The sequence below is a fragment of the Macrotis lagotis genome, chromosome 1 (genome assembly GCF_037893015.1).
Source record: "Macrotis lagotis isolate mMagLag1 chromosome 1, bilby.v1.9.chrom.fasta, whole genome shotgun sequence".
In the NCBI taxonomy this organism is placed as follows: domain Eukaryota; kingdom Metazoa; phylum Chordata; class Mammalia; order Peramelemorphia; family Peramelidae; genus Macrotis; species Macrotis lagotis.
In genome coordinates this window covers 493,136,443-493,159,444 of record NC_133658.1, presented here as the reverse complement: position 1 = coordinate 493,159,444, position 23,002 = coordinate 493,136,443, and the positions used below count along the sequence as shown (strand labels likewise).

Genomic DNA, 23,002 nt, shown 5'->3' with positions numbered 1-23,002 from the left:
AGTTTGGAACCTCGGAATCCTCTTCAAATTTCCTCTTTCCTTCACTTCATAGGTCAATTCAATTGCACTAGCTTGTCAATTCTTCATTAAACCTTTTGGATACAACTCTTCTCCACTTACCCAGTCAGGGTTTTTGTTCATCTTGCCTAGACTGTTAGAATATACTTATTGGTTTCCTAGCTTTCATTCTTTCTCCCTCTCCCTTCAATTCCCCACATCACTATTTCTAAAGCTCATGTTGGACCATTTCATTACTCCTCTGTCAAAAAGATTCGGGGGCATCTTACTGCCTGTATGTCCCTTGAACATTTCTCCCTTCATGCTGTCCCCTTCCTTGGAATACTGTTTCCCAACCTCTACTCCTTGAAATACTGAGTTCCATTCCAATGAAGTGCTATCTCTTCTACAAGATCCTTATTAATCCCCCCCCCCCCAGTTGTTTGCCCTTTCCTACAGTGATCATTTGCATTTTATATTTATTTATTTTCACAAGTAAAGCAGTGTGGTAGAATGTGAGAATCAAATTGATTCCATTTTGGAGATTTTGTATATTTGCTGAAGTTAAGTTCTGTGTTCCTGAGCTACTTATTCCTATAAATTATTGTTACTTATTCCTATAAATTGTTGTTTCAACAACATAAGTATTATTGTATCTCTAACTGGCTTGAAGGGTGCAACTAGATGCAACCAATCAGCAAGCACTGGAAAGAACCTAAATCTAAATATAGTATCTGTGTTTTACTATTTAAAAAATCATTTAATTCTGGGGTTTTTTTTGGCTCCTTGTGCTTCCTGAGGGACCTGGTATCTGACTTATTGCAAGTGTATACCTTGCTAATAAATTACATAGCTTAGACTTCGTTTCCTCAGTTTACCTCAATTCAAACAAGACAACTGACAACCAAGGCAACCTTTCAAGGAATTCTGCCAATTGACTATCTCACTGAAAAATTTCTCCATAGAGGATTCTAACTCCTCTTCAATCTCACCTCTTTCAAGTTAAGGTAAGCTCCTATACACTAATGGGGAAGGATATCCCTAAGAATATTCCCCTAAAGGAATAGTAGCATTTCAGTATTGGCATATCAAAGACCTAAGTCAAAGTATCCCTACACCAAAAGAATCCCCAGTCTGAAAAAATTTTCTGTATCATAGAACCAGGGAACATTCCTGGTGGAGCTAGGAATGACCAAGTAATATACAATTGAGTTAGGTGAAATTTGTTCTAAAACTGCAGAGATGCAGATGATAATTTGTTTTGGCTTCAAATCAGAACCTTTAAAGTATTGTAAATTAAAGATGAAAGGAATCTGTCAACCCCAATTCCAACCCCAACCACATGGGATTATATCTGTCTTCTCTTTGTTTCAATATAAGTGTGGCTTTTTTGTGTATCATCCAACATGTTATTAGTAGTTTTATGCCTCATAAGTATTCCTTATATTTATATTTAAAAAATGGTGATGATTGGAATGGGACCGTGAAAGAACATAATAATCAGGTTTTTTTTTTTTAGGTTTTTTTTGGTTTTTGGCAAAGCAAAGGGGTTAAGTGGCTTGCCGAAGGCCACACGGCTAGGTAATTATTAAGTGTCTGAGACTGGATTTGAACCCAGGTACTCCTGAGTCCAGGGCCGGTGCTTTATCCACTGCGCCACCTAGCCGCCCCAGGACATAATAATCAGAATAAATAGAATATATAATAGGAATGAAGTACAGGAGTGGGACTGGGCGAATTGTTAGGTGGCATATAAGGAAATCAGAGAGATCAATGTGAATATAAACAAAACGAGAAATAGAAATATAATATTGTTGAATAAAGAAGGAAGAAGGAAGAAAGAGATGAGGGATATAGGTAGGAAAAAAAGCCACAGTAAATAGAGAGTTCAAATAATTGGCCATTATTGAAATTCTTAGTCAAAATGAATTTTTAAAAAAATCAATAAACATATATTAAGTATATCTTCTATATTTCAGATCCTAGGCTAAACACTGGGGATAACAAAAAAAGACAGGACCTGACCTAAAGAAATTTGTAACCTGTTCAAAGGAACAACTTGCAAACTAATATAAACAAAGCAAGCTTTATACCAGAGAAATAGGAAATAATTAAATTAGGGAAAGCACTAGAATTGAAAGGAGTTAGCACAGGCTTCCTGTAGAACAGATGTGTCTAATCCTTGGCCCTCAAAGCCCATTCATGCAGCCCTCATCAGGTAACTGAAAAATGAGGCAAAGGCACCATTGTTGCAACAACACAGATCAGTTTAACCCTTCATTAACATGGTTTGATTTTTCAGGCAACTAACATGTCTCACAGACTGCCAGACTTTTTTTTTATTTAATAAAAGATATACATATAGGAATTAGGATTTTTATTTTAAAATATTAAATGTCTGAAGCAGCCAAGTGGTACAGTAGATAGAGCACTGGCCCTGGAGTCAGAGGAGCTGAGTTCAAATCTGATATCAGACACTTAATAATTACCTGTGTGACTTTGGTCAAGTCACTTAACCCCACTCCCTTGCAAAAAACAAAAAGGAAAAAAGCTAAATGTCTCATAATTGTTACAGACAACTTAATCATACAGCATTAATATTTTGTCATAGGACTTTGAGAATAGATTTCAAGATTTTAGAAAACACTAATTGCATTTCAGTATATTTGCTAATCCGTTCTTAGTTGACATCCATACATTGCAAATAGAATATACAGAGCTGAAATCAGAGATGCAACTTAAAAAAACTTTAATCTAACATCTTTACTGGATTTTTATAAGTTGTACCTGTGCAGAGAAAAATATCCAGCACTTTTCTCTCATATGACCTGTTCATGATATCTCTTTTGGGACATATGTATATTTTCAAGCAACCTTTTTCCCATATGAAGCATACAAAAAGTAAAAATAGAAAAAATTTCAGGCAATCATTTTAAAAATATTCTTTGCATCACTACCATCTCTAGCAAATCAGATATAGATACACTAGTATCAAAACAAAAAGCAAAAAACAAGCTTAGTGTTTGCATTAAAAATGGCACGTTCTCAACCTAAACTTTCTGGAGAGTCATCTGGAATTATTTCCAAAGGCAATAAAACTGTGCATACCCTTTGATTCAGCAATAAAACTACTAGGTCTATATCCCAAAGAGATCACAAACAAGGGCAAAAAATCCACTTGTACAAAAATATTCATAGCAGCTCTTTTTTGTGGTGGCAAAGAATTGGAAATTTGGGGGAGATGACCATCAATTGGGGACTGGCTGAACAAAATTGTGGTCTATATATATGATGGAATACTATATTCTAGAAGAAATCATGAGAGATGAGACTTCAGAATAGCCTAAAAAGACTTACATAAACTGAAGATGAGCAAAGTGACCAGAACCAGAAGAATACTGTATATACTAATAGCAACATTGGGTGATTATCAACTATGATGAACTTGTATATTCCAATAATACAATAATCAAAGACAACTCTAAAAGAATTGTGACAGAAAATGTCATCCACATCCAGAGAAGGAAATATGGAAAGTAAATGCAGACCAAAGCTTACCATTTTCAATATTTTAAATGTTGTCTTATTTATTATGTTGTTTTTTGCTCCCTAATGTTTTTCCCTCCCATTTTGATTTGATTCTTCTTTCACAACTTGATTAATATGGATCTATGTTTAGTATGGTTAGACATATTAAATGCTTATATATTAAATTGCTTTCTGTCGGGGTGGGGGAAGAGAAGAAAATGAAGGGAGTGAGTAAAATTGAAACTCAAAACCTTGAAAAAAATTGATTGTTGAAAACTACTTTTGCATATGGTTGGAAAAATAAATTTTAAAATGACATGTTCTTATTTTTTGTTTTAAAAATAAATGTTTTGATTAGTATGGATCTATGTTTAGCATAGATACACATGGAGAGCCTATAGAAGATTACTTTCTAACAAAGGGAAGGGGGGGAGGAAAGGGAGAGAAGGAGAAAAATGTAAAATTCAAAACCTTGCAAAAAAAGATGGTGTAGTTGAAAAAACAAATAAATAAAAATATCAAATTCAAAAAAGTAAATGATTTATTATTTTTAGTATGAGTATTTTAAAATCTGCATCATATTTATTATTATTCTCATTGGTAATATGGGTTATATTGTAGTCATAAATTCTATATGCTGCTCTTGACAAGTTTTTGTTGAACAATGAGACCCAGAAGAGCTAAAAGATTGGACACCCATGCTGTAAAAAGTGTGAGTTTAGTTGGGATTTAAAACAAAAGAGGAAGGTCTACAGTCAGAGTAGATGAGAAAGCTTTCCAGGAATAAGGAACAGAGAAAGTGCCTAGGGCTGAGTGAAGAAGTGTCTTGATCAAAAATAAGAAGGGGGTTAGCTCTAAATACCAAACAGAGCATTTTGTGTTTGATCCTTAAAGTAATAGGAAGCTGCTCATGAGTTGGGAGAAGGGGAAGTTGACACCATTGGACATTTTAGGAAAATCACTTTAGGGGTTAAATGGAGAATGACAGGAAGACTTAAAAGCAGATTGTTCCATCAATCAAGACAAGAGGTTTAGATAAGGAGAGAGAAGGGGGTGTGCATATGCATGAGGTGTTTCAAAGTGAATCTAGTGGCCTTGGCAATAGCTTGGATATAAGAGATGATAAGCAGTAAGAGAGGTCATCCCAGAGAGACTGAGGGACAAGCTGAGGGACAGAGAAGATAGTGTTGCTCTTTACAGTAATAGGGAAAATGGTAGAGCTTAGAAGAGGGGAAAAGAATGTAAGGGAGAAAGATAATGATTCTGTTTGGATATATTGAGTTAAATAAAGATGTCTCTTAAACATCCAGTCCTGGGTGTCTGAAAGGCAGTTGGAGATGTAAGATTGAAGGTCATTATCTTTCCATTAAGAGAACAGGGAAGACAAGGAAATATTGAGAATCTTCTACATGAAGATGGTAATTAAATTGATAGGAGTTGATGAAATCAAGTATAGAGGTAAAAGAGAAGAGGTTCAGACAGAACCTTAGGAAGACCACAGCTACAGGGCATTATCAGGAGGATTCAGCAAGGAAGACAGAGTAGTGGTCAGATAGAGAGGAGGGAAAATTGGGAGAGTGGTATCCTATAAACCTAGAGAGAATAAGGTATCAAGGAGGAGAGAGTATCTAGGTGTAAAACACTAGGGATAAGTCAAAAACAAAGTAAAACCTTAAGATTGAGGAGCATAAAATCTTCTATGGGAATATAATTCATATGTAGAAAATAAAAGCAAAATTTAGAAAAAAGGAATATACTTTAATTTCAAGATAGAGAAAGCAGTAACTGGAGAGGTTTTGTAAAAAGGTTTCCTGTAGATGATAAATAAACTGTCTTTTGAAGAAACTAAGGATAGAGATGAGAAAGTACATTCCAAATATAGGGGGCAGTCACCAGTGTAAAGGTAGAAGCAAAATGGTAGAATCAAGAAAAATTAGGAGATATCTTTGACTTGACCAAATAGTAAATGAAGGCAAGTAATAAAAAATGAGAATGAAAAGTACATAGAAGGCATAGAAAGTTTTACATTCCAGTATAAGAATTTTGTAATTTATCCTAGATGTAATGTTACAGGTTTTTTTGGTTTGTTTTGATGAAGACCAGAAGACCGTGACATCAGGGAGGTGATGTCCAGACAAGGACATGAACTGGAAATGAGTGAGGGGTGCTGTGCTAAGTGATTAGTCTCATTTTCTCCTCCAGAGTCATCTCAGTCCAGTGGTCAGACATGAATTAGGATGACTGGAGATGGCCCTGGATGTTAGGCAACCTTGCCCAAGGTCGCACAACAAGTAATTGTCAAGAGTCTGGGGCCAGATTGAACTCAGGTCCTCTTGACTCCAGGACTGATCTCTATCCACTATGCCACCTAGATGATCCTACCAAGAGGTAGCCACTAAAGAGTCTTAAATCAATCTGCAGCCTTGTAGAAGATAGACTGGAGAAAGGAGAAATTGGAAGCAGGTAGATCAATTAGGTTTTGTAACAGTTCAGAGCAAGGTGCAGCAAACTACAGTTCAAAGGTTAAATTCAGCCTATTGTCAAAGTTTTTATGATTTGTGAGCTAAGGATAGTTGTTCTGTTTTTAAATGCAATTTATGTATTAATGATTTATACATGAATTGATGCTGAGTGAAGTGAGCAGAACAATGTACCCCTTAACTGCAATACTGTGCAATGATTAACTATGAAGACTTAGCTCTTTTCAGAAATATAATGATCCAAGAGACTCATGATAGGAAATTCTAGCCACATGCAGAGAAAAAAATTATGAAATCTTGAATGCAGACCATTTTCACTGTTTTGGGTTTTTTTTTCTTTCTCATGGTTTTTCCATTTTTTTCTGATTCTATCACAACATAACTAATGTGGAAATATGTGTAACATGATTATACATGTATAACCTATATTATATTGCTTGCTGATAAAATACCCTAAGGGGGAAGGAAAAGAGGGAGAAAAATTCAAAAATTCAAATTCTGGTAAAAATGAATGTTGAAAACTATTTTGCATGTACTTGGAAAAAATAAAATACTATTAAGTGGAAAAAATTAATGATGGACCAAAACTGCCTTTCAGGATGATGGAGGGTTACAGACAATCAGAGTGGTGATTTGGATAGCAAGAAGAATGATTTAAGATTTTCTCTTTATTCTGAGATCTAGAAAGTTCATTTTCCCTTCTGGTTTAATACTATTCAATTTCCTTCCTCAATCTTCTTGCTTTACTTGAATTATATAAATGAGTAAAATAAATGAATTGTTCCATCTTTTCACTAAAATAAAACACTCCAAGCTGGTTTCCACTGTTTTAGAATTGGTACTAAATTTTAATAAGACTACAAAGTCTAGACTGAATTAAGCTCAAAAATTAGCCTGAAAAATGTTATAGTTCTCTGTTTTAAAATTTCTGCACATCTTACTTTGATGCCCTGAGATGTTACTATAAAATGCCAGACAACCTCTGAAAACTACTTCCATATAACTATTTCTTTTTTTTTAGGTTTTTGCAAGGCAAATGGGGTTAAGTGGCTTGCCCAAGGCCACACAGCTAGGTAATTATTAAGTGTCTGAGACCGGATTTGAACCCAGGTACTGCTAACTCCAAGGCTGGTGCTTTATCCACTATGCCACCTAGCCACCCTCATATAAATATTTCTTTAATAGAAATGCTTTTCAGTTGGAAAAATAGGATGAGAAAGCTTACTGTTTACTGCCCCTTTTATTTTAGATACAAAAATGTGGAATCATAACCAAATAAGAGTATTTGACTGAGAATTAAAAGCGTTAACTGATGCTGAGTGAAGTGAGCAGAACCATGAAAACAATGTACACCTTAACATTAACAGTATGAAATGATCAACTATGATAGACATAGTTCCTCTCAGGTGTTCAGTGATCAAGGACAAACCAGAGACTCCTGTTATGGCAAATGTCTTCCACATCCAGAGAAAAAATTAAGGAGTCTGAATGCAGAGCAAACATACTATATTCACTTTTTAAAACATCTTTTATGTTTTTTCTTTCTCATTTTTTTTCCTCTTTAGTTCATAATAGGAAAAAAATAAAAAAAAATTAAAAACATTTGAATGCCAGTGCTAGGTATTTGTCATGTTTACTGAAAAACTAACATCCATGTTCAGTTTTCTCTTAGGAGAGGTATGCCATCGATAATTTATCAATGGGGGCTAAATTTCACAATTAGTCTGAATAAATTTAAAATACAGTTGACCTGAAAAGTATTTGAGAAAGAAGACCTGAGCTCTATTTAGTAACTACATGACCAAGAACAAATAATCTCTATAAACCTTGGTTTCTACTTGTGAAAAATGGGGATAATATCTGAAATCCTCACCTCACAGGATTATTTATGGACTTCTAAACTTTAACATGTGAAAGAAATAACAATTGTAGTTTCAAATACTTGCTTATTGAGGTTGTTAATTCTGTGATTCTTAATTTCTCATAGTTAAAACATTTTCTAAGTCACCATAAAATAAATGTCCTTTTAAATGTTTTTATTTTGATGAATATAGTCTTGCCACTGAAATGAGAAAATCTAATTAGAACAAGACTTATACAGGAAAAGCTAGACAAAAGGTAATGTGAAGAATATTTGAGGAAAAGAGGTCAAAGAAAGAAAATGTCTTCTCTTAAAGGTACCAAAGCACTCATAGAAGCATTCTTTGTAACAGAGAGAATAAGATTAGCTAAATAAGTATAGCAAGATAATGTAGGGGTAGTTAAGTGGTGAAATGGATAGAACACAGGCCCTGGAGTCAGGAGGACCTGAGTCCAAATCCAGCCTCAGACATTTAATAATTGCTTAGCTGTGTGACTTTGAACAAGCCATTTAACCCCATTGCCTCAAAGGAAAAAAAAAAAGATAATGAAACAGAACCCTATCCTGCCCTGTGAAATAGGATTTTTGAAAGATGGGATACGTACACGAACTAATACAGAATAAAATCATTAGAACTAGAAGACAGCATACATTTATGGAGGCAAAAAAACAGCAATTTTCTATCTCTTTTGAAAGGGGGGACTGTAATAATAATGATAATAATAAAGATAATAATAATAAAATGATTGCTAGCATTTCAATGCACTTACCATAGGAGAGTCACTGTGTTAAGTGCTTGTAAATTATTTCAATTGATCCTCTAACAACCAAGGCATGAGAATTCCCATTTTACAGCTGAGGAAACTGAGTCAAATAGAGGTTAAGTGACTAGCCCAGAATCATGATGCAAGTAAGTGTCTAAGGCCTAGATCTGAATTTAGATCTTAGCTCAGACATAATCCTACAGTTTTCTAAACAAAGATAAAGTTCTATATTAAGGCTAAAATGTAGTAACTGCTAGCCAGAAATAAGCTCCATTTTTTTGTAAGTATAAGATCTTTGTAAGCTCTGTTCAAGAGATTTCTTTCTTAAAGAATTCACCTGTAATTTATATATACTGATGTTTCTATATTTAAAAAGGATGTGTTCATCAACACATGATAATGAAATAATGAAAACAGGGGAAAACACTAATAAAAGAAAACCAAACTCAGAGTACCTAAAATAAAAAATCTTGGTCCTGAAGAAAGAATAAAGAAACTTATTTCCCTCTTCTTGGTAGAGAAGGGAAATAGGTTATGGCAGATATGGACACTGTGTTGGTAGCCTGTTTTTTGTTACAAGAGAGGGTTCATCTGAGAAGGAATCCAGAATCCAGAATCTATTTTTTTAAAGTGCTCTTGGGAATTTTAGTGGACTTCAAGTTCAATATGACATATTAACAAACAAAAAATTTGTGCAATCTCAGCTTGCACTAATGGGAAAAGTGTACAAAATGAAAGTGGTAGTCCTGCTGTGGTCAGATCATATCTGCAATGATCTTCAAGTTTTTGAAAAGTTATATGTAAATAGGAGTAGACTTTTTCTGCTTAGGCTGAAATGACACAACTAGAATCAGAATAAGTTTCAAAGAAACATATTCATAGAAAATAACAGTCAATAATTTGAGCTACCCAAAACAATTTGTTTCAAGAGGCAGTGATTTTCCTCTCCCAGAGGTCTTAAGAGAAAGGTATGTTATAAATGACATAATCAGTCTGAATTCGCTTCAATTTTCCAAAATATAAAGAAACCAGAGAAACAACCCCCAACTAAGATTACTACAAGGAAAAAATATCAAATATATTTTCTACTATTAATAATTGATCATTTGGGTCTTTTAATGTAGAAAGGACAGTATAGTATATATATATGAGAGAGTTTAAAAAACTAAGGCGGGGAGGATTGCTATATTTAATGAATTGAAGGCAAAACTAAAAGTTTACCTGCATTTGTTGGTAAATCCAGTCTGTAAATACTGTCAGGTTTCCGTAAACTCCAGGTCTGTTTATCTTGGCACATCCAGATCCCCAGCTGGTATCGCCAACCAACCACCATACTGAATTTTTTTCAGTGACTAAAGGACCCCCACTGTCACCCTAGGCACAACAACAAAGAAAGTTTTTAGAAAAGGACAAAATTAAAAGAAAAGACAAAGATGTTTGATAAGAATGTGAGACAACTGAGATGGAAGAAGGGAGGAAAGCTTTGGGTGGGGAGGATGATGCAATGCAAAGAGGGTTGGACTGGGAGTTAAGAACCCAAGTTTAAAACCTTGTTTTGAAAAAACATCCTCTCTCCTTCCCTTACTTCCCATGTTATTATCTAGGCATCTGTCATCTCAGTCTCTCTTGACCTAACTAGCTCTTTCCTGCTGTTTACAAACCCATTCAATTTCTACACATACCCCCAAATCCATATGACAAAAAGAAAACTGACACATCAATATTTTCAAACTATTCTCTTACAGTTCTCCCTTTTATAGTCTACTAGAAAAAGTTGGCTGTATTAATTTCCTTTACTTTCTCACTTGCTACTTAACTTTTCAACCCTTTTTAACCTGTTTTCCATCTCAAATGATTAACTAAAAGTGCTTTCACTGTTAGCAATGAATTCTTTATTATTAAACCCAATGGTGTTTTCTCAGTGTTCATCCCACTACATAATATCTATAGCATTTGACACTTCTGTCCGCTGGTTCTTTCTGTATATTCCCTCTCTTAGGGTTTTCATTGACACTGTTATGCCTTTCTTTATTCCTTTTGGGCAAATAATTTTTTTTCTGTTGCTAGATCACATAACTTTCCTAACTACCATGTGTGAATGTACCCCCAAGATTCTGAACTGGGCCTTCTCTCTCCAAATATATACACTTTTTTTGAGGATTGTTAAAAGTTCAAATGAGTTCATTTACCATCTATATGCAGATGGCTTTGAAATCAAAAATATGTTTACTCCTAATCTCTCTCTGGAATTCCACTTCAGGTCTCTCCAGATTGTTGGGGACAATGAAGTGTTCCTAAAGAAAACAAGGAAGGTTTCAAGGGAGAGTGGAAGGTGAATTAGTTAAAGGATGTGAGAATGTTTAGGGGTATATAAATTAATGTAATGCAGACTTGTTCTTCTTGGACTTAGAAGGAAAGAGGAGAAGTTGCAAAGAAGAAAATTTAGGATAGAGATCAGGAAAACTTTAATTAGATCCTTCTGAAAGTGAAATGGGTTTCCTTGAGAAGTGGAGAGTCTGCACATGTATACACACAAAGACATACACTTTTGTGCTCACAGAAGTCTTTAAGTAGACATTGGATAACAAATTATTATGTTTGTGATCATGGGGGTTTCTTTTGGTTATGAGCTGAAATAAATCCCTGCTTTTCTGGGTCCTTCTAAGCTTTCTTTTGTTCTTTGTTGTGTCCTCCCCCCCCCCACCTCTTTCTGTCCCTCCACAGAGGTTACAATTTAAAAAAACAAATATATACACACACACATGCATGTATACATATGGACAAATGCACTCACATACACAAAGACACACACACAAATCTTTCTCTGAATATGAAAAATATTTTTGTTCCTAGGTCCTTTGTAGTTGATTTGAGTATGATACTCAAGAGGAATTACTCATTCAAAGCTGTTCTTAGGACAATATTTATGTCACTATGTACAATATTCTCTTGGTATTGCTCATTTCACTTTTCATTATTTCATGTAAGTCTTTTCATGTTTTTCTAAAATGAACCAGCTAATAATTTCATATAGCACAAAAGTATTCCATCACAATTGTACACCAAAATTCCTTTAGCCCATTCTCTAATTGAAGGGTTTCTGTCAGTTTAATCAATCTGAGAGTGGAAGTTGATATCTCAAAGTGTTTTAATTTGAATTTCTCTAATGATTTTCCTATGTCTAGGTCTAGTTTTGATTTCTTCATTGAAAAGCTGCCTGTTCGTATCCTTTGACTATCGATCAATTGAAGAATGACTTGTTTCTTATAAATTTGACAAAGTTCTTTATATATTTAAGAAATAATACTGCTGACTTTCTATTAAAAATTTCCCCCAATTTATTTCCTTCTAATTTTGGCAACATTGATTTGTATATGTACTTTTAAATTTAATCAAATTATTCATATTATAATCACAATGCTATCTCTTGTTTATTCATCATCTGTTCTCTTATTTAGATCTGATAGGCAATGTTCCATGTTCTAATTTTCTTGTGATATCTCCCTTTCCTTAGTAAATGCTTTAAGATTTTGATTTGTGCTCAATTTTTTGCTTTCCCCATGATTTTTTTAACTAAATAATAGTTATCTCCCAAATTTGAGTTTTCACATTCATCAAACAGAGTTAATATAATCATTTGCTACAGGTTGCTGTATGTCTACTCTGTTCTGCCTTGGTATTTCTTAGCCAGTACAAGTTAGTTATGACAATTGCCATCATATAATATAATTTAATATGTGATATGGTTAAACCTTCTTTATTATCATTTTTATTAGTTTCTTATAAATTCTTAACCTTTTATTCTTTAAGTGAATTTAATTATTTTCAATTCGGTAAGTTAGTTGGGATGGCAATAATTAAATAAAATTATCATTTTTATTATATTGGCTTTGCCCACTCATGTACAATTAGTAATTTTCCAATTATTTAAATGATTTATTTGAATAGATTGTTTTATAATTATGATCATGTACTTTCTGTGTCTTTTATACTATCTAGTATTATTTTGAATGAGATATTTCTTACTATCTCTTCTTATAGTGTTGTTGGTGATGTATAAAAAATAGTGATGAGTTAACTAGGCTTATTTAGGTTTTATTTTGCATCCTACTACTTTACTAACATTACTAATTATTTCAGCTAACTTTTTTAGTTTAACCTTTAGATTTTCTAAATATCTGCAAAAAATAGCATTCATTCTCTCATTTTCCATTCTAATTCCTTCTAATTCTTTTTTCTTCTTTTACTGCTATTGCTAGTATTTCTAAAACAATACTAAATAATGCTGGTAGGATAGTGTGATTTTCCTGTTAATGTCTTTCAATTAAATCTGTTTTAGCTTTAGCTTTGAGATTTACTGTTTGGGTTTTTTTTTTAACTTTGACTGAAGTATAATAAATTCTATTCCAAGATTTTAATTAATTCTGTGTGTATCTCACACTTTTAATTAAGTTTCTTATAAATATGTGATATTTAATCCATTCCACTATCATTTCACTTTTGGGGGTGAGTTCAACTCATTCACATTTATTCACCTCTATCATATTTTCCCTCATTATCCTTCTTACCCTGTTGTTTATTTTGTCCCTGCTCACATGTCTACAGCACTTCTAACTACTTATTCCCTAATCCATAACTTATTTTTTGGGGGGTTGCAAGGAATGGGGTTAAGTGACTTGCCTAAAGTCACACAGCTAAGTAAGTCTTAAGTGTCTGAGGGTAGATTTGAATTCAGGTCCTCCTGACTTCAAGGCCAGTGCTCTAACCTCTGCACCACCTAGCTGCCCCCTTAATCCATATATTTTTAAAGAATCCCTTATCTCCTCCCCTTAATCCCTATTCTTAAATCTACACATTCCTCTAAATTCCTCCCTTATCTTCTCCCCAAAATCTATTTCACCCTTCTGAAAGTCTCCATGTTATTCTTTTCACCCAACCTCTTAGTTATTAATAAATTCAGAAGACTTTTATACCACTCTCTATATATGCTATTATCTCTTTATTCCAGTTTTTATGAGAACATAAAACAGAAACATAAGACAGCTGATTAAAAATCAGAATCCACCAAGATACTGCTTACTAGAAATAAATTTTAAAATGAGACATGCAAAAAAGAGTTGCAAAAAAAATGAAGTAGAGTTTATCATGCTTCAACTGAGGCTAAAAAAAATAAAAGGTAGCAATCATGATCTCAGAAAAAGTTAAAACTAAGATAAATTTAATTTAAAAGTTTAAACAGGAAAACTACATTATGGTCAAAATACCATAGAAAATGAGGCACTATCAACACTAAACCTATATGCAGCAAGTGCTAAGAGTTTTCATTTTTTTGAAATATTTTAAATGTTTAAAGGAAAAATCAAATGAATTATAGGTGGAAATAGATTGTAATACCATAATAGTAGGGGGTTTTAACCTTCCCCTCTCAGAATTAGATAACTCTAACCCCCCCAAAAGTAAATAAGAAAGACATTAAGGAATAGAATAGTAAATAAATCTGGAGAGAACTGAATGGGAACATAAAGAAGTACATCTTTTTCTCAAGGTACAGAATCTTTACAAAAATTGGCCATATTTTAGGGATATTAAAACTTCATATCTAATTACAGAAAAAAATAGAAATAATTCCTTTTAGAATACAATGCATTGAGGGGGGCAGAGCCAAGATGGCGACAGGAGAGGACACGCTCCTAGTTGCTCTGGAGCAAAATTTATAAACTAAGGACTCTAACTACATTTTTCAAGAGAGAGAACCCACAGAGGGATCCAGTGAGACAATTCTGAAAACCAAGGTAACCTGGAAAAGAGCAAAAAAGGCTTGGCTCCACAGGGTCAGAGGGGTGGCCCACCAGAAGGTGCCCCCCCCAGTGAAGGAACTTCAGCCTCCCAGAGGCAGCCCCAAAGAGCTGGGAGCCACAGCTCACAGTAGCTGGGACAGGTTCCTGACTTACACCCCAGGGAGCACCAGGCACAACTTGAGGGAACAGAGGAGGATCTCTGCCAGAGCAAGCACATGAAGCACAGCCATCAGGGCACACAGCGAGCATGGCCAGGGCAGCCCAGGTCCAGGAACCAGAAGCAGATGGAGCTGGTAAGCAGGAGACCCCAGGGCATGAGCTGAGCCCAGGGAGGGTAGTGAAGAGAGACTGCCTAGCTCTGTCCTCTGTCCCTGGAACAGGACTCTGGGGCTCTGACCACATTCAGATCCCGATCGCAGTCTAGGCCCCCCCATAGAACAGCAAGCCCCCCCCCCCCTCAGCCTCATGGCAGAGGGGTGTGCTTGTGGTCATTCACAGACCAGGAGGGAGGACAGAGCTTCAAACACTGAGATCCATATGGGGGTATCCCAAAAGCTCAGGAAGTACCCCCAAAACCAGGCACATGCTGGGGAAATGAGTAAGCAGAGAAAAAAGAGGAACATCATAGGGAAATACTTTGCCTGTCCCAAGAAGGATCAAAACATTCAATCTGAAGATGAAGAGGTACAAGCTCCTAAATCTAAAGACTCCAAGAAAAATAGAAATTGAGCTCCTGCCATGACAGAGCTCAAAAAAGACTTTGAAAATTAAGTGAGGGAGACAGAGGAAAAATTGGGAAAAGAAATGAGAGTGATGCAGGGAAAACATGAAAATGAAGTCAGCAGCTTAGTCAAGGAGAGCCAAAATGCTGAAGAAAATAGCATGCTAAAAACCAGCTTAGGTCAAATGGATAAAACAGTTCAAAAAGTTATTGAGGAGAAGAATGCTTTAAAAAGCAGAACTGGCCAGATGGAAAAGGAAATAAGAAAGCTCTGAGGAAAACAAATCCTTCAGACAAAGAATAGAACTCAAGGAGATTGTGTATTTTACAAGAAATCAGAACTCAATACTTCAAAACCAAAAGAATGAAAAACTAGAAAAAAATGTGAAACATCTCATTGAAAAAGCAACAGATATGGAAAACAGATTTAGGAAAGATAATTTTAAAATTATTGGAATACCTGAAAGTCATGACCAAGTAAAGAGCTGTGACATCATTTTCAAAGAATTATTACAGGAAAACTGCTCTGATATCCTAGAAGCAGAGGGCAAAATAGAAATGGAGAGAATCCACCAATCTCCCCGAGAAAGAGATCCAAAAAAAACCAACCCCCAGGAATATTATAGCCAAGTTCCAGAACTCCCAAGTCAAAGAGAAAATATTATAAGCATTCAGAAGGACACAATCCAAATATCGTGAAGCTGCAGTCAGGATTGCACAGGACATAGCAGCAACTACATTAAAAGCTCATAGGGCTTGGAATATAATACACCAGAAGGCAAAAGAGATTAGAATGCAACTGAGAATCAACCACCCAGCAAAACTGAACATCCTCTTCCAGGGGAAAAAGATGGACTTTCAATGAACCAAGGGAATTTCAAATGTTCCTGCTGGAATGGCCAGAGCTGAACAGAAGGTTTGATCTTCAGATACAGGACTCAGGTGAAGAATAGAGCGTGGAGGAGAAGAGGAAAATATTAGGGACTTCATGAAAATGAACTACATGTATTCCTGTATAGAAAAATGATACTGATAATACTCATATGAACCTTCCCATTTAATAGAGTAAGTAGAGGGAGCTTTTATAGTTTAACCACAGGAGAAAGCTGAATTTGAAGATATATTGTGGTATAAAAATGAAGTCAGTGGATAAAAAGGAAATGTAATGGGAGAAAGAAAAAGGAGAGGAGGAATAGGCTAAGATATTTCATATAATAAGATTTTTCTTTATTACAATGAACTACTGCAATGATATGGAAAGGGGGGAAGGTGAGGGGGGAATAAGGAAATCTTTGCTCTCATCAGAGGTAGCTAGGAGAAGAAACAGTATATATATATACTCAATGGGGTATAGGTATCTGGAGTAAGAAGGAGAGAAGGGGGATGGGAGGGGGGGGAATGTGAGTGATGGAGGAGAGGATGGACCATGGGGGGAGAGTGGTCAGATATAACACATTTTCCTTTTTTTTTTTAAGGTTTTTGCAAGGCAAATGGGGTTAAGTGGCTTGTCCAAGGCCACAGCTAGGTCATTATTAAGTGTCTGAGACCTGATTTGAACCCAGGTACTCCTGACTCCAAGACTGGTGCTTTATCCATTGCGCCACCTAGCCGCCCCACACATTTTTCCTTTTTACTGTCTGCAAGGGGCTGGGACTGGATGGCCTGTCCGGGACCATAGGGTCAGGTGGATGCTGGGCCTAAGGGGTGGTATGTGGGCTCGGGGCCTCTTGGCCCCAGGGCCAGGGATCTGTCTGCTGTGCCACTCAACTACCCTACAGCAGAGACAGGGTGAAAGGAGAGAGAAAATATAGTTCATGATAGTGGAGAAGTATGAATGGAGGGAGTTGCGATCAGCAATGGCAATGGTGGAAAAATATGGAAGTAACTTTTGTGATGGACTTATACTAAAGAATGTGATCCAGCCACGACAGAGCTGGTGGTGTTGGAACACAGACTGAAGCACATTTTTTTTATTATTATTATTTTCTGGGGTGGAGTTGCAGGGCAAATGGGACTAGGTGGCCTGCCTGGGGCTGCACAGCTGGGTGATTGTTGGGTGTCTGAGGCCAGATTTGGACCTGGGTGGTCCTGGTTCAAGGGCCAGTAATCTGTCTGCCACCCAGCCACCCCTACTATTATTATTATTACTTTTTTATTTTATTTTGGGTCTTTTGTTTTCTTTTTTTGGTTTTTGAAGGGCAATGGGATTGGGGTGGCTTGCATGGGGTCACACAGCTGGGTGATTGTTGGGTGTCTGGGGCCAGATTTGGGCTCGGGTGCTCCTGGCTCCAGGGCTGGTGCTCCATCCACTGTGCCACCTGGCCATACTTTATTATTATTATTATTATTATTATTAATTTTAATTTTTTCTCTCCCCTTTACTTTATCATTTATGCAGGTCTATATTTTCTTGGGGGGAGGGGTATTATGTTTACTCTCAAAAAAGAATATTTTAGTAATGTATAAAAAACATTATTTGTATAAAATAAGAATAAATTTTAAAAAATAATAAAAAAATTTTGCATTAAATGCATTAAAATGTATATTGATAAAGGAACCTTGGAAACACATTAAAAGCCAATCAAGGAAAGACTAACAAACTGACTTCTGTGGGGGGTGGGGGAAGGAAAGCAAGATTGGGGAAAAATTGTAAAACTCAAATTAAATTCAACCTTTCTCAAATTAGAAAAAACAATCAGGGAATACACAATCTAATCTTTAAGAATAAGTGGGTTAAGAACAAATCATAGAAAAAATAATTCCATTAACAAAAATGACAATGGGGACGTGGCCAAGATGGCAGCATGAAGGCAGCATTTCCTGGGAACTCCTTCCCCCCCAAAACTCCAAAAGTTAACAAATTATAACTTCACCCAAAAGTTAGAGGGGCAGAACCCACAGAAAGGCTGAGTGATACATTTTCCCAGTCTAAGATAATTTAGAAGTTGCATGGAAAAACGTTTGTTGCACCAGGACTCTTAGTTGGGAAAATCCCTGGTTGTAGCTCAGCCCTGGAACAGTATGAAGGGGCGGAGAGAAAATTCTGCTACACCAGAATGAGTGTGGAGTGAGGGAGCACTGGTTACAGAACCTGCAGCAAGAATCTGGAGAAAGCAGCCTGCACCTCCAGAGCATAGCCCACAGATGGTAAGGGGGTCAGGGAAGACTGCAGAAATTTCTCTGCTCTTCCTCAGGGTAGGACTCTGCTGTTTTCCCACACTCAGATCCAGGTTGCAGTTTGGGCTTCCATACTAAGATAGCCAAGCAGGACCCCTCCTTAAAGCTCCAAGGCAGAAGGAAGTGTAGTGGTCATCTACATATCAAAGCACAGGCAAGAGAGCATAAGACCTTGGAGGAATAAAGGTCCCAGTGGGGTGTCCCCCAAAAACCTAAAAATCTCAAAGCCTAGGAAGTGCTGCAAAGTAGTCTTGGGCTGAGGAAATGAGTAAACAACAGAAAAAGAAAAATCTGACCATAGAGAATTACTTTAGTCCCAAGGAAAATCAAAACACATACTCAAATGACGACAAAATCGAAGCTTCCATATCCAAAACCTCCAAGAGAAATATAAAATGGGCTCAGACTATGGATGAGCTCAAAAAAAGACTTTGAAAAGCAATTAAGGGGGCAGCTAGGTCGCACAGTGGATAGCACACTGGCCCTGGAGTCAGGAGTTCAAATCTGTTCTCAGACACTTAATAATAACCTAGCTGTGTGGCCTTGGGCAGGCCACTTAACTGCATTGCCTTGCAAAAACAACCTAAAAAAAAAAAAACTAAAAAAAAAGCAATTAAGGAATTAAGGGAGGTGGAGGAAAAATTGGGAGGAGAAATGAAAGCTATGCAGAAAAATCATGAAAACCAAATCAACAGCTTGGTAAAAGAAATGCAAAAAAATGCTGAAGAAAGTAATATGTTAAAAACCAGTTTAGCCCTAATGGAAAAAAGCAAAACAAAAGATATTTGGAGAAGAAAGTCTTAAAAAAGCATAATTGGCCACCTGGAAAAGGAGATAAGAAAGCTCTCTGAAGAAAATAACTCCTTCAAATGCAGAATGGAACTAAAGGAAGCTGATGACTTTGCAAGAAATCAGGAAGACATAAAATTCTTCCAAAAAAGCCAAAAATTAGAAGAAAATGAGAAAAATCTCATTGGAAAAACAACCAACCTTGAAAAGAGATCCAGAAGAAATAATTTTCAAATTATTGGGCTATCTGAAAGCCACAATCAGAAAAAGAGCCTAAACTTTATTTTTCATTTTGAGGGAATTTACCAGTCACCTCCTAAAAGAGATCCCAAAAGAAAAACTTCCAGGAATATTATAGCCAAATTCCCAAACTCCCAAATCTAAGAGAAAATTCTAAAAGTTGCCAGAAACAAACAATTCAACTACTGAGGCACCATAGTCAGGATTACACAGAATCTGGCAGCATCTACATTAAGGGCTCATAGGGATTGGAATATGATATTCTGGAAGGCAAAAGATATTGGTTTACAACCAAGAATCAACTACCCAGCAAAACTTCTAACAGCTCTTATAAATGAGAAAGTTCATATGAGTTATCAATATCTTCTTCCCATGCAGGAATACAAACAGTTCAATATCATTAAGTTCCTCATAGTCCTTCTCATCCAACCCCTCTATGTTTCACCAGAGTCCTGTACTTGGAGATCAAACTTTCTGTTCAGCTCTGGTTGTTTCAATAGGAAAGTTTGAAAGTCCCCTGTTTCATTGAAAGTCCATCTTTTCCCCTGAAAGAGGATGTTCAGTTTTGCTGGGAAGTTGATTCTTGGTTGTAAACCAAGATCTTTTGCCTTCTGGAATATCATATTCTAATCCCTACAAGCCCTTAATGTAGATGCTGCCAGATCCTGTGTAATCCTGACTATGGAGCCTCAGTAGTTGAATTGTTTGTTTCTGGCAGCTTTTAGAATTTTCTCTGATTTGGGAGTTTGGGAATTTGGCTACAATATTCCTTGAAGTTTTTCTTTTAGGATCTCTTTCAGGAGGTGACTGGTGCATTCTCTCAATTTCTATTTTACCCTCTGCTTCTAGAATCTCAGGGCAATTTTGTTATATTATTTCTTGAAAAATGAAGCTCTTCTCCTGATTATGGCTTTCAGCCCAATAGTTTTTAAATTATTTCTTCTGGATCTGTTTTCTAGGTCGATTGTTTTTCCAATGAAATATTTCATATTTTCTTCTAATTTTTGGAGTTTTTGGAAGAGTTTTATTTCTTCCTGATTTCTTGCAAAGTCATCAGCTTCCTTTAGTTCCATTCTGCATTTGAAGGAGTTATTTTCTTCAGAGAGCTTTCTTATCTCCTTTTCCAGTTGGCCAGTTCTGCTTTTTAAGTCATTCATTAAGTATAGGCCTTTTGTTTTGCTTTTTTCCATTAGGCCTAAACTGGTTTTTTAGCATATTATTTTCTTCGGTATTTTTTTTGTATATCTTTCACCAAGCTATTGATTTGATTTTCATGATTTTTCTGCATAGCTCTCATTTCTCCTCTATCTCCTTTAATTGCTTTTCAAAGTCTTTTTTGAGTTCATCCATAGTCTGAGCCCATTTTCTATTTCTTTTGGAGGTTTTGGATTTGGAAGCTTTGATTTTGTCATCATCTGAGTACATGTTTTGAGCTTTCATGGGACTAAAGTAATTCTCTATGGTCAGATTCTTCTTTTTCTGTTGTTTACTCATTTCTGCAGCCCAAGACTAATTTGCAGCAATTCCTAGGCCTTGAGGTTTTTAGTTTTTGTGGGGACACCCACTGGGACCTTTGTTCTTCCAAGATCTTATGCTCTCTTGCCTGTGCTTTGATATGTAGATGTTCCCCGCCCCCCACTTCCCTCTGCACTGGAGCTATAAGGAGGATCCTGTATCTTAGTATGGAAGCCCAAACTACAACCTGGATCTGAGTGTAGGCTAGCAGCAGCAGCAGCAGAGTCCTACCCCAAGGGAGGGCAGAGAAATCTCTGCAGTCTTCTCTGACCCCTTACTGTCTCATGGGGTGCAGGCTGCTTTCTCCAGATTTTCGCTGCAGATTCTGCAGCTTGTGCTCCCTTACTCCACACTCATTCTGCTGCAGCAGAGTTCTCTCACTGCCACTTTAAGCTGTTTCAGGTGATCTCTGGGCTGGGCTGGGCTGCACTTCGACCATGGCTTTTTTCCCAACCCTGAGTCCTGGTGAAACACACCTTTCCCACAGATTTTCTAAGTTATCTTGGACTGGGAAAATGTATCACTCAGTCTTTCTATAGATTCTGCCCCTCTAAGTTTTGACTAGAGTCATCATTTGCTGGTTTTTGGAGTTTGGGGGTAGGGAGGAGTTACTAGGAAATGCTGCCTTCAAACTGCCATCTTAGCTCTGCCCCCCCCCGCTAGCTTTTTTAAATAAAATTATTAAATTACCCAGAAATTATGTCTCTCAAAGCTTTTTAATTGCCCAGTATCCAATTTTAAAAAAACCTAGAAAAAAAGCAAACTTCAAAACCCCTAATTAGAAATCTTAAAAATTAAAGCTAAGATTTATAATTCTGAGTGCAAAAAATAATTTTCAAAACTATCCAGCATTGACCAAGAAACAGAAAGGTAAATCATTAGAATTGTGTGTGTGTGTGTGTGTGTGTGTGTGTGTGTGTGTGTGTGTGTGTGTAATACACAGTAGCAAATGATTATTGTAACTTTGTGTTTGACAAAAGTAAAGATTAAGTTTGGGTATAAGAATTCATTATTTGGTAAAAATTTTTGGGAAAGCTGGAAGCAGAAATTGAGCACAGACCAATATCTTATCCCATTTATGAAGATCAAGTTGAAATAGATACATATACATGACCTAGATATAAAGAGCAAAAAAATAAGAAAGTTGGACTTATTACCTATCTGTCTCACAGGTAGGAAAACAATATATGAATAAATAAGAGATAGCACTGTGAGATGTGAAATATTTAATTCCAATTATATTAAAATTAAAAAAGGTTTTCTAGAAATAAATAAGATTAGAATGAAAACAGAAAATTGGGATTAAAGTTTTATAGAGTTTCTCATCTATAGAGAGTCTCATATCTCAATTTTTTTGCAATATTTATAAGAAAAAGTCATTCCCCAATTGATAACTATTTAAAGACAGTATTTCAATGAAGAAATAAAACTATGTGGTCATATGAAAAAGAGTTATAAATAATTATTGATTAGAGAAACGCAAAATAAAACAACTTTGAGCTATTAATCTTATACCTATCAGATTGACTGAAATGATAAAAGGGGGAAATGACAAATTGGAGGAAATGTGGAAAAATTAGGATGCTAATTCACTGTTGATAGAACTGTGAACTGATACAACCATTTTGGAGAACAGTCTAGAAATATGTTCAAAGAGTTATAAAACTATACATACCCTCTGAACCAGCCTTACCACTATTAGGTCTTTTTTCTCAAAGAGATTAGGGGAAAAAGGAAAAGAACTTATATGCTTTAAAATATTTATAGCAGCTCTCTCCATGGTGGCAGAGAACTGGGAATCAATGGAATGTCCATGAATTGGGTAATGGCTAAACAAGTTGTGGTATATGATGATAATGAAATACTACTATGCTATAAGAAATGATGAGTGGGTTGATTTTTTTTAAAATATGGAAAGATTTGCATGAAATAATTTAAAGTAAAATGAGCAGAACTAAGGTAATGTTATACATAGTACAGCTGTGTACATAGTACATAGGACCAACAATATTGTTTTAAGAACATAAGAACATTAAGAACAAAGTCATTGTGAATACTCCAATCAACTATAACTCAAAGAACCTATGAAGGAAATGCTCTTACATGCAGAGAAAGAACTATTATTGGATATA

The 23,002-nt window shown here is 35.8% G+C and overlaps 1 protein-coding gene across 5 annotated transcripts in view; it reads right to left on the bottom strand.

Annotated features, from left to right (window-relative positions):
- Positions 1 to 23,002, bottom strand: part of TMPRSS2 (transmembrane serine protease 2) — a 204,249-nt gene that overhangs the window by 87,140 nt on the left and 94,107 nt on the right. For all 5 annotated transcript variants that reach the window (XM_074213845.1, XM_074213842.1, XM_074213843.1 and 2 more), the window contains one exon: positions 9,852 to 10,004. In XM_074213845.1, coding sequence (XP_074069946.1) covers positions 9,852 to 10,004 — 153 coding nt within the window. The remainder of the gene's footprint in view (positions 1 to 9,851; positions 10,005 to 23,002) is intronic.